This window comes from Amphibalanus amphitrite, unplaced genomic scaffold (genome assembly GCF_019059575.1).
Source record: "Amphibalanus amphitrite isolate SeventyFive unplaced genomic scaffold, NRLGWU_Aamphi_draft 001641F_arrow, whole genome shotgun sequence".
Lineage (NCBI taxonomy): Eukaryota > Metazoa > Arthropoda > Thecostraca > Balanomorpha > Balanidae > Amphibalanus > Amphibalanus amphitrite.
In genome coordinates, this window is record NW_024883134.1 from 99,122 (window position 1) to 111,483 (window position 12,362).

The 12,362-nt window shown below is 47.7% G+C and overlaps 1 protein-coding gene across 1 annotated transcript in view; it reads right to left on the reverse strand.

Moving 5' to 3' along the window:
- LOC122374335 (lachesin-like) overlaps positions 1-12,362 on the reverse strand; it is a 74,381-nt gene that overhangs the window by 48,723 nt on the left and 13,296 nt on the right. The window contains exon 2 of the mRNA XM_043353026.1: positions 2,348-2,496. Coding sequence (XP_043208961.1) covers positions 2,348-2,496 — 149 coding nt within the window. The remainder of the gene's footprint in view (positions 1-2,347; positions 2,497-12,362) is intronic.

Below are 12,362 nucleotides of genomic sequence, written 5' to 3' on the forward strand. Positions count from 1 at the left end.
AAGCCGACGACAAATGGACGTGGCCGGAACAAACGATCGGTCGGTCGGCCCTGGTCGGCCGACGTGAATGGTCCGAGACTGGTCAGCGCGCGGACGACGGGGCCAGGACGGAGGGTAAGGGAGGTAGGTGGACGCGCCGAACAAGGAGAGAGGTGGACGCGTGGAACAAGGGGGGAGGTGGGACAGAATGCGCAGAGTTGGACGGAATAAGCGAGGCCGGTGGGAATGGATAAGCGAAAAGGGTGGGATTGAACAAGAGAGGGAGAGGGTGTTCTAGGACGGGACGGGAAGGGTCACGGGCAGTTACTCGAACCAAGGGAAGGAAAAAGCACAGGCCGGAGTGGTGAAACTGGCAGAACCAGCCTGCCACCATCTCAACCGACACTTCTCATGGCACAGCGCACAAAAAGTGGGGATAGCTAGGTATAGTATTCATAAAACGATGTGAATATAAGATAAGGAATAAGAAATATATCGCTCAGGTGCTTCTTCATTTTTGATATATGCTTGAAACGTTCTATCAATATTTTTTATCGAAGACCACATAATCCATGGTAAGAGGACTTCAAGTGTCACCGCATACCTATACGAAATGCACTCCGCCGGAGCTCACTGCTGCGCCACAGCCCGTCAGCCCGACGGGTAGACCACACAGCGCACCTGCCGTCGACTGCCGCACACCGTGCTCCCGCACCGGAGGTCGTTACCGGCACATTGACAAATTGGTTTTCGTACAACAGCCGAGCTAAGCCGCTGACTCGCGCAGAAGGTCCGACGCGCTGCTGGAGAAATTGCCTCGGATCGACTGGCAGGGACGACAGTTAGCCGGGAAACGTGAGTTTCGGAGACGGTAGTTACCCAGGAGATGTGCGTCTCGGAGAAATTTAGCCGGGGAACGTGCGTCATTGGCCACGGTATTAAAGTGACCTGGGTTCACGATGTTTGCGTCGTAGTGCGAACAGGACTCGCGACTTCCAGCGAAGGTTGTGCATGCAATATCAAGTTACTCTATTCAATATGCAACGGGTAGTATGTATTACCAATATGACAGGCTTTCAGACTGGCTGCACACTTTCGATGTAACAACTAGTCTCAAGAAGTTCAAAGAAGCAAAGAGGACTGCTAAGAAGAAAGAAAACATGGGAACATGGGATACCAACTTTTGGAAAACATTGCGATTATAAAAATGAGCAAATAAATGCCGAGTTATGGACCACGATAAGTGAAAGGTTGCACTGGTTTTGGAACTCGAACCCAGCACAGAAAGGAGGCTATGCAAAAGTTATGCGTTTGATGTAGTAGCCATAAGATCTCCATCAGTTCGCTGCAGAGTCATTTTCAAAAAAATAACTTTCAATGAGCATTGACTGTTGAGAACGAGTATGGGAATACCACAAGTTATTTCAAAACAAAACATAAAAGTTGATATAATGTTTAGGTTGTTTCCAGTTCACGTTTCCCGCACGTGTCGTGTACCATGGACATCCGTAACCCATTATCAAAAGCTTACTTTTTATAATGTGCTTAACCTAAAGCATACTGCGAGTTGTGACTTAAATCACTGCAGCAGGAAGCCACAGGCTTGAGCGTGTCTGTTTGATGGGATAAAGTATAATACTTTTCATTGTTTTATGTCCCCACAATTCAGAAGGGACGAGTGCTATTGTGGTCGCTCCTTCAAATTTCAATGACTCTCGCAACAAAAGCGTCCAAACGCTTTATGACTTCAGCCGCAGTCTTTTGAGTAACATTGATTTACGAATCGCCCACTCTTGTATCCGAGAGAAATCCTCTCCGAAGACCTGCTCCGCTGGCTCATTGCAATGTGTCTTTGTGCCACGAGATCCGATAAAAACACCCACCAAATATGTCATATGATACAAAGAGAGGATAATACAAAAGAGAATCCAGAGACAAGGTCTAACCTTTGCTTGTCCATATCATACAAGTTCATTGAATAAGCTCCTCTGTCTGTTGTTTTCACAATTGCAACGCTCGGCATGGTTAAGTGAAAAAGTATACTCGAAGGAAAGATGCAAAGGAGCGGCGCGGTGTGAATTATAACAATGCTTATAACCGTATTAGTAAATCTCTCGTAACTTCGTTATTAGTATAAGTATTTTATTATATTAGTAATTAACTATATCATTATAGCTATAAGTAACTCTCATACCAACGAAAGGCATGGAAAATAAGCAATAACTGAACGACATCCATCACAAAATTATCAGCACGATATACAAAACAGCCACTGAAGTAGTACACAATGCGCAGCCACTTATTGCTGCAGTGTGTCTCGACAGAGCTGCTGAGTTCCCCCACTTATTACTGTCTGCAGTATACGTACCGGACTGTCGTGACCGGAGCTGGCGGCCGGGCAGGGCAGGAAGGCAGTGCCTCCCACCTGAACCTCCACTTTGGCTGGAGGCACGTCCGAGTCACCCAGCCGCGGTTTGGGCACCCACGGCTGCTGCGTCGCCCCGCTCGCCGCCACACCTGCGGGTAACAGGGGTAAGTGAGAGGTCAGAAAGGTGCGCCAGTCCGCGCACAATCAAACCTGCGGGGGCAGGGCGGGGAGATGTCAGGTGTGCGCCAGTTTGCATTGTTAGCGACAGGATGGGGACCGGGGAGATAGGAATACGTGCGCCAGCTCAGATCGTCAACCTCCCAGCGACGGGGGCGAGAGAGGTCAGAAAATGTGCGCCAGTTTACACTGTCAGTGGCAAGGCGAGAGATCAGAAAATGTGCGACAGTCTGCACACTTTCAAACCTGTAGGCAGCACACACACACAACCGTCAGAGCATCGTGCAACAAGCAAATGTTGCATACGAGTATAAAAATTCAACTTCGATTACCGGGCCAATGGTAATTTTTTGTCACCCTTTATAGCGTAACATGGCCAATCTGCGCTATATGTCCACCGCTCTCTTTCCTGTGTGGGCATCGGAAAAGTTGTGTTGAATATGTGAGATTTCTCGCTTTTGTTTCTACCCACACTAATCGCCAGGGAAGAAAGTTCGAGAGGCGTGAAATGTATGCACACAACTCGTGGTAAAGCAGCGTTTTGAGGATAATTGGATTTTCACATGCTTTCATTTTCCCTTCTTTTTTTTTTGCCATAGCGTGCTTATTATGTGGCGTGGCGCTAGCGCTTTGATGTGTAAGGTGCTTTGCGTAAGTCGCTGTTACACGCGTGGGTTGATTTCAAAACCGTAGAGTTAATTCACAATCAGCCATAATCACAACCTCCCAAAAATTGTTTGCCGGTGAAAAAATGACCGAAGTTTCGTGCGGCGTTGAATGACATGCTTTAATTGACGCCACTCTGAAACCAAAGTGACTGCCTATCCTTTCAAAATGAGCGTGACATGTGAAGCACCACGCGAGACAGCTTTTTAAATAGCTCCTCTTTCGACATTCATAACGTCTGGCTAACCAGTCAACTTATTTAATATATCCGGCACCATTAGGTCGAATAATAAGGTCTATGTTTCCATTCTAGGCCATTAGACCGAGTGGATAGCAGTTGATATCATGCAAATCGGCGCTCGGCGGCGCCGCGGTCGGCCGTACGGTGACACAGGGCAGCCATTACAGACAGGCGGCCACACCATTCGGCCCCGGACGGTGGGCAATGCCGACACTAGATCGCTCTCTCAGGCCGCCCACCGTTCAGCAGAACCGGCTGCCAGTCGACTCAGCTGCAGATCATCGCAGTGTCTCAATCGACCTCGTCATTGAGGCAATTCGCCACTCCGTGGAAGGTCTCATCAGCGTATAAATTTAGCTATTGCTAAAATCACACCGGTGACCATCCGTCATCAACTACCCTCTTCACCGATGCACACATCACCCATGACATACTGCAAGGTTAGAAAGAAAGCACCATCAACGATCACTAGGCAGCACAATCTTGCCACAGCGCCCGACTCTGTCGCCGATCGTGCCTTATAGCGTTCGTTCGAAGTCTGCTCTGTGGTTCGACCGTCCGTCGCCGTTCGACGGCACGGCCTGTGCCGACTCAGCACGACCGGCATGGACGTGTGTGGCTGAGCGCGGCCGTTCCCCGACAGCCGAGCGTCGAGCGTCGAGCGTCGAGCGTTGAGCGTTGGGCGGCTACCAACCGAGCGCCGGGCGAGCGGCTCAAGATCGGCCCTCACCCCGACCTTGGTTGGACAAACCTGTCTCAAAACAACCCAGTCACGTCCAGCCTGGTCAGGTTAGACAATCGGAGGAGGACGGCAATGCGCGGAGACCAGGATTAATTAATACCGTAGTGTGATAGTGCGACATACAACGTGGATCCCAACGCGATTCGGAGCTCCGGACGCCATGTTGTATGATGTATACGATGACCTTGATGAACAAGACTGGAGCAATCGAAAACGCACTTCGTAGTCATGCCAACACAATGCAAGTCGACTAAGCAACAGCCCGGAAGTCCCATATCCATAAAAGTTACGGGCAATATTCAGACAACCCAAACAGCTCCGGCCTACCCACACAACGTGGATCCCAACGCGATTCGGAGCACGAAACAAAGACACGAAACAAAAGTTCGCAAAGTCAAACAAAGTCCAATGCAGACAACGGCAGGAATCGCTCAGGCACCATCGGTAATATTACATATAGGCCACCAACGTTGCCAAAAGTAAACACCGCAGGAAAATAAATTATTGTTTCCAAACAAACTTTGATGATGCAAGTTCCGGTTCCATTGAAGATCATCGGAAATCAGTCATTATTCATATGGAGTCTGAGTGCCCGGTGTTTTTGCATGGTGTTTTCACAATCATCATTTCTATTATGCTAGCCGAATTTCATTGCATAACACGAGCCATTTTTGGCAATACTTACCCGCTCTCCCCCTCGCGTCCCAAACAAACTTCACTGGAGATTGCGAGTGCCAACAGCTAAAATCGCATCACGCGTACCTACCCCGAAACTGAAGAAGCGCAATAGGGTTGGGACCTATCTGCATGCTCTGTATGTTTTGGTAAAATAAAAAAGCTCAGAATTTTTCATGATTTAATTTAAAATCACTTTGTTAAAAAAATGCCTAGTTAGTTCAGAAATTAATTATTTGTGGCTGAAAACAACTTGCTTCTGATTGGTCGGGCTAATCATGACGTCACATGTAGGTATATAACTGTCTGTATATTTGGCGCAGTTGAGACATACATTTTCTATGTATTTTCCTATGGTAAATCGGAGTGATTGGTCGTGTTTTCAGTGTCTCTTTATTTTGCGCTGGTATTGCGTGGCTAAGAAGTTTTATCAAGAATAGCATATACTAAAATGTTCCTTTAATAATGGAGCTTCAATATCTGTGAGTTTTATTGGCAAGCGAAAACTGATTTCGCTGTTATTTTATCTGGAAATTACTCATTTTTTAGGTCAATATTCAAAATATTTTACGGGAACAAGTTGGCACTTTTCTTGATTTTTGCACTCAAATCGCGTGCGATTCAACTGTATTGGAACTTACAAAGAAGCTTGGTGATTAATTAACTGCGTTGTTATGGCACTGTTTGCAAAGCATGGATAATGAAACTCTGCCAAAGACTTAGCTACATAGCAATGCCTCAAGTAATACGCAGGAGGGACAGAATTCAGAGTCCGATCGAGAAGAATCGGTGCAAATGCTACGAAGACCAGGCAGCTCTGATGCAATAGCTAGTCGTCTCACTACTCTCACTCCATTAGACCAGCTGATTCCTGACAGCACCGACTCGGATGCAAAGATGGAGCTCATCTTCCAAGCCAGAAACCAGTTCTTTGATGGAAGATGTGATGCTGCCTCTGTCTCTGCTTTGTTGGCCACTTTGGACGGGGCGGAGCTCCGCTCCTTGCGTGAGCGGTTATTCGCCTGTCATCCAGAAATAGTTCCTTCGTTTGCTGGCCGTTCCCTGATTAGGTGCAATACGGGGAGCTGTAATCAGGGAAGTAACTTTCCATATGAAAGGGGTGCAGGTGCACCCCCGTCCCCCATCCACTAGAAGTGCACCCCCATAGGCTAAGCGGCGCCCCACACGATTAGCTCTAGAGCAGATGGCGAGGGTGATTTCTCGGCTACATTCCATCTCGGCGTCGTGATGCTTGTGGGCTTGGAAAGCGTCCAGTCGTATGTAGGGTAGTGTAGGGGTAGGGTTGAGTTCAATAAGGTCCTTACATTTGAAAGGTTTGAACAACCCGCAATCAGCACAACATACCACAAGTTAAATAAAAAACTACCAAACTCCGCCCAACTAATATTAATAAACATTACAGCCAAACTAATGGCCTAAATAAAAATATATCTCAAATCCTAATAGTTATCGCGGGTGATGGCGCCATGAGTTGCTATTATCCAAAACAGGTGCAAATAAACATGTTTGTATGTCCTATGTATGTTTGTTTTAAAAACGTTGCAGCGGCGCTGGGAACTGCAGTCTTAAATCTGGGTATGGTTGGCATCTGCAACTCTTCATATACACATTAACCCTATTTCGGACGGGGAAACCTTTCAGGATTTTCTTGTACAATTGCCAAACGCCGCGAGACATTCAGCTCATATTTGGTGACTTTTCCTAAATGCTCATTGCGCACATCTCAGTAAAAAAAAAATGCCGGGTCAGGTCAGGTCAGGTAACCAGAGCGGGTTTGTTGACCCCACCTCAGAAAAGTTTGCAAACACGTCAGAGCTTGAGTTTTTCACGAAGTTATTTCCTATCATCAAGTCTTCAAAACAGTACCTGCAGTATGTGTCGTTTGTATATCTCAGAATTTTTGATCTGTGACCTGAGGTTAGGTCAGAGTCGTGACCTTTACATTGCAAGCCTATGGAAAAGTATTGAAATGCGACCTGCACCTCGAGTAAACGAGTCAAAACCACCCAATTCTTTAAGAATTATGACAAATTATCTTATCTGTAATGATCCAGGTGCCATTTACTGACAGGGACACCGGAGAGGGTTATCTGAGCCGAGATCATGTGAGGTGATATCTACCATACATCAATGCTCACAATACTTACAATATTGACAATGCTTTTGCTTACAACACTTACAATACTTACGATGAGACCAGCAAGCACTCTGCCGTTACAGTTCTAACTTCTGTTTCGAAAAACGACGTTACACACATTCGCTGCCAGCATAACATGTATTGTTTGACAGTAACAAAATACAATTGACATCTGAACCCCAAACGGACCGCCATCCACTCAAATTTTATAACCCTGACGGGTCAGGGGGCGAATGGAGGTCATTTCCTGGGCATTACACTCAGCCCTTGCACAAAATATCTCACCTCACAGTGATCATTACAACAATAGCACCGACTTGATAGTGGATTTCAAAGTACTTGCATCAGCTCTTCCTGCTATTGCAGACGATCATCTCCTCAGGGTAATGTTGTTCGGGACATGAACGAAGATCGTTTTCGGAGTTTCATAAGTGCTACTGCAACAGCCTGGCACAAAACAGGACTTGTACGCTCTTCTCTGCACTTTGCCCTTCAGTATATCACAAAAGAATTGTTTAGAATCCATCTTACGCTTCTTTCACAGTCTCCCTTGCCACCGTAGGGCGTAGATAGATTGCTGTTGCTGGTAAGTTAAGGCACGGTTGATAGAAATTACCTCGGTTCTCAACGCCTTAAGTTATTTTCATAAAAAAGAACAAATAAATGATCAATAAGATGACAGGAATGTAAACATTTTAATCGTAAAGTAGTCCAAATATTGGAATGAGCTTTTGCTTTTCAGCATCCTCCGATTCATCATCTTTATCATTTGAAAATTCGAGGTACATAAAATGTTTATCACGCGCTCATGTTAAGTGGGAATATAGTACACGGCAGACACATCAATTTTTGACACTGAACATTTCATCCGTAAATGTTTTAGCATAATTTAAAGTTAAAAACAGCGCGAATGGCAGAGTGAAGCAAACAACATCTTTCACCCATTGATATAACATGTAATCTGTGGTGCGCCAGATGCGCCATTATTTGTCAACCGCAGAAGGTGACATGTGACGTAACAGCATCAAGAGCATCTTTTTTCAAGAACTTTTCAAAACAAGTTTCCCATCTTTCTTCCCCCATTTCTCTCAGCTTATTGATTTTATGAGGCAATGGTATGCACCATAAATTCTGTGAAAATAGTTTGATCATTTTCATGCATTCTTAAAAAATCGAGTTCCCAACCCCATTCTTTCATATTTGCCAGGCATGCTGTTGGCTCTGCCTCCACGTGTGACGTAGTCCATTGTGTTTTGTAATCTGTACTACACACTGGATATACAATTACATACACAGAACACAGTAGGTAACACAATATGCTACATCGCGTCATGGTGGATTATGTAACATGCATTGACAAAACAACGGTATTACGGTAGTGACTTTCTTATCCAGGTTCGTTCGTGGCACCTTCACCTCCCATGACATGCGACACCTGACGACCGTTGCCTAGCTCGTGACTCATGATTCATGACACATGATATATGACACATTATGTATGACATATGACATATGACACATGATGCTGAGCGTCCCGAGGTCGGGCTGGCGGCGGACACCATGTGGTGGCCCATATTGCAGATTGTCCAGATTGATGCGGGACTTGTGACATTGAAGCAGTCTGTCTTAAAACAATGCTTACATTTTTGTTACACCACATGCTATAATTCAATACATATTTCTACATCCTCTCTCGCATTCTCTCTCTCTCCTTCTCCTTCTCTATTACCTCCCCTATTACCTTGGATTACAGGCTGATGGATGGCTGTGAGCAAGGCCTAGTAACGACTGCACCGCGCTTAACTAAGAATTATGCATTTGCAACGGGTTGCAGTGCTTGCAGCGGCTCGCGTGCAACAAACAATGCAAACTTATGCAATGGTCGTAATTTAGCAATTAGCCCTTCCCTTTGCTCGATGCCAGCGCCAACCAGGCCGAGTTGTAACTTGTAACTAATGCATTTGCCGTCAAAGGTGACTGCGGGACGCCGCCAGTCCCAGTCGCGCATATAACATCAAACTGGGACGGTTACAGCCGGTATCTACCCAGGTAGCGGTAGCCGTGAGGTGACAGGACCACCGCAGACCACCCGTCGGCCGACCACTGAACCAACGGGCAGCGAACCAACGGTCCAGGACCACAAAACCACACAGCAGCCTACGCACGGACTATTCGGACCACCCGGCGCCGAACCACTGAACCAAGGGGCAGTGAACCAACGGACCGTTCCATGCTTCTATCCTCAGGAAACTGAAATCCTTCTCCTCCACGCCGCAACCCCCCTCCGGGCTGGAAGTGGACAGGCAACTTTAACTCATGCGGGCTGCTCCCTTGGAGCGGCACCGCTGCTCCCGAGGGAGTGCACCCCGTAGCCGGGTGCAGTGAGTGCCTTGGGGCTGGGTGGCCTGTCCTCTGGACGGGCTCAGCCCCGGCGACTCACTAGGGTGCCTGCCCAGACCAATGTCTCCCCCTTTATCCTATCATCCTCCCGGCTCTGAAATGGTCTTGCCAGACCGAAAGGGCCTAACCCAACAAAACAAACAAAAACAAACAAACAAATGAACCAACGGTCCGCAGGGCCACAGAAGCCGACAGGACCGCAGGAACCAAGAGGACCACAGGTGAGCCATCAGGACCACAGCATGTCCGACAGGACGCGCAAAAGTCGACAGGACGCAGGAGCCGACAGGACCACACAGCAGCCGACATGCACGGACCCTTTACCGGCGGGCAAGCTGACTGCGACACACAGCCTCCATTGGACCATGCAGACCACCCAACCGAGGAATAGCAGACCACAGGACAGGATGCTCAGGTGGCCTGAGCAGGATGCTCAGGCCACCAGCCCACACCCAGCCGCCACATTTCGCCACCTACACAGCGGCCTCAGCGAAGCGTGATTTGCCAGCCGCTGATGCCACACTCCCAGCAGTGAGATATGCATCAACGGCAGACGGGATATTAGTTGAAAATTGATGACCGAATTTAAAACCTCGCCTCAGAATGAATTAGCTACACTAGCTTCTAGCAGGCAGCCAGATGAGAATAAATAAACAAATGATGAATGAATTAGTTGGGCTCTTCAATCAAGCACGTATTGCTCGCCACGGTAATTAGCCTGAGATGCTGGCCGGATGAAGGAAAGGCCGGCAAATTGAGAGTGAGACGAGTCGCGGAGCCGCTATGAGAGTTCTGATGGCGGGGTGTCTGGTGAATACCAAAGGTAAGATGTGTTCAGTTGCAGCTGTCATGAAACGGGCAGACGGCGATGCGCTAACTTACGATTACGTAAGTAAGCATCCATGTATATTTAAATCTATTTTTACTTTTTGGGACTGAACGTGGGGCCCGAGTGTTCTGCGCGGTCTATTGGGCTACTGCAGGGTGACGGTTTGTTAGCGGTTTATTGGCTGAACTGACCACTGACTGGTCACTCCAGTGACTGGTCAGTGGTGTGGCAGAACTAGAGTGGCTGAACTGACCACTGACTGGTCACTCCAGGGTGGCTGGTCAGTGGTCAGTTCTGGGTGTTCTGGTGTTCTGGGATGGGAGAAGGTCAGTGAGGATAACTATTGTGCCTGGGCCGGCAATAGGTCAATGTGTGAGGACTGCGGAGCGCGGAGGGAATGGCTGATGCAGCGGCCATTGGGCTGCTCTGGAGTGGCAGGTCAGTTTGGTGTTGTCCCGTGGCGCTGCCATGGGTCAGGGGAGCCAATCTGTCCGGAGCCAATAAGACGTGACCTGCAGTGGTTTGGACTGTCGGTCAAACCAAGCCAGTCACTCGGTCGAACCCGACCAAACAGCTCAATCGAAGAGCGCTCCGACCGCAGCCGGAAAAACGAGCCTCGGCACGCGACTGCCGGTGCCATCGTTCCACGCGACGGTCGGAGGTCAGCATCTAACCGCCGATCGGTCAGCATCAGCGGTCAGTTGTCAGTGATCATCGGTCAGCAACAGTAGTCATCGATGCAGCAATTACAATGAACTGTAACAAATGTGGCAAATGCAACATTCAAAGCTAAACCAATCTGAATTACGTCTGAAGAAATGAAAAATCGGCGGTCATAAGAAAATACAGATCATAACCCTAGAACGCCTAGGGGGGGGGGGTTGTATCAACCCCCCCCTGAGGTTTTTTCGAAGTGCACGCTAAACGGCTTGTCGTAGCGGGCTGAAATTTTCAATACCCTCTGGGGCAACCTTTGCGCATCTTTTGCCGAAAAAAAATTGATCGGGTCATGTCAGGTCACGGAGTTATGACGTCATAAGAGGTACAGCCTCCGGCCGACAGTTACCAAACGTGTGCGCCGAATCCCTAGGTTTTCTGCCGGTGATACCCACATTGTTTGATGGATCATGATGAAACTTCCCATGCATGTTGGGGCAAGCATTGGCTATCGTGTGGTGCAAGAAAATTGACCGGGTCAGGTCAGGTCACGGAGTTATGACGTCATAAGAGGTACAGCCTCCGGCCGGATTTTCATGAAGTGTGTACCGAGTCCCGAGGTTTTCGTTTGCTGTGAATTGATTGTTGGAAGTTGGAAATACACTTTTCTGAGTCGTTACCTACAGTATTTATAGCGGAGCAGTGGTCAACAGCCGACGAATCGGGACAAACACCGGAGGGTGATGTGACACCATATCACTCATCAGCAATAGGCCTCTTACTTTTATAGGGTAAATACACCAAAAACACCATATATGATGCAGAATTGAGTGGGGAATACGTTGTTGAAGGTTTGAAGTTAATATCTCTCAGCGTTTTGCCGCAATCGTTGCGCAAAGTTGAAAAAGTTTGATTTTTTCGGAAAATTTGACCTTTGACCGGTCATAAGTAGGTCAAATATTGACCTAGGACCAAAAAATATACCACCAATCGCGAGATTTCGTTGCGAGCAATCCGTTGGTTTTTTCCGCTAAGCTCTACGACCTTCCGTTTCGAAACGCCAGGGGGGGTCGTAACAACCCCCACCCCCTGGTCGTTCGTGTTATGAGAAATGGCCTGGTCGTGCGAGGGATAACAAATCCACAGACCAGATGATTCGCAAGATGGTGGTTAAGTCCCAATCCTCTCTTGCAGCTCGGTCACGACTCTCTGATGCATCACGCAAATGCAAAAGTGCAAGAAAGTGCATGCGTGTTTCAGATGTGAGCGCTCCCCACCACTTCCCAGAAAGCCTAGCGTAGTATTCACATGCGAGTGTCAATAAAAAGAAGAAAAAACAGCCCCGGAATCTCCAGTAGAGGAAACGGTCGAATGATGGGAGCGCTTACCTTGCCTCGCCTGGAAAATTATGCCTGCAGAAAGTATGTCGATCGAATAAAAGACATGATGAAATAAATGATCGCAAATTTA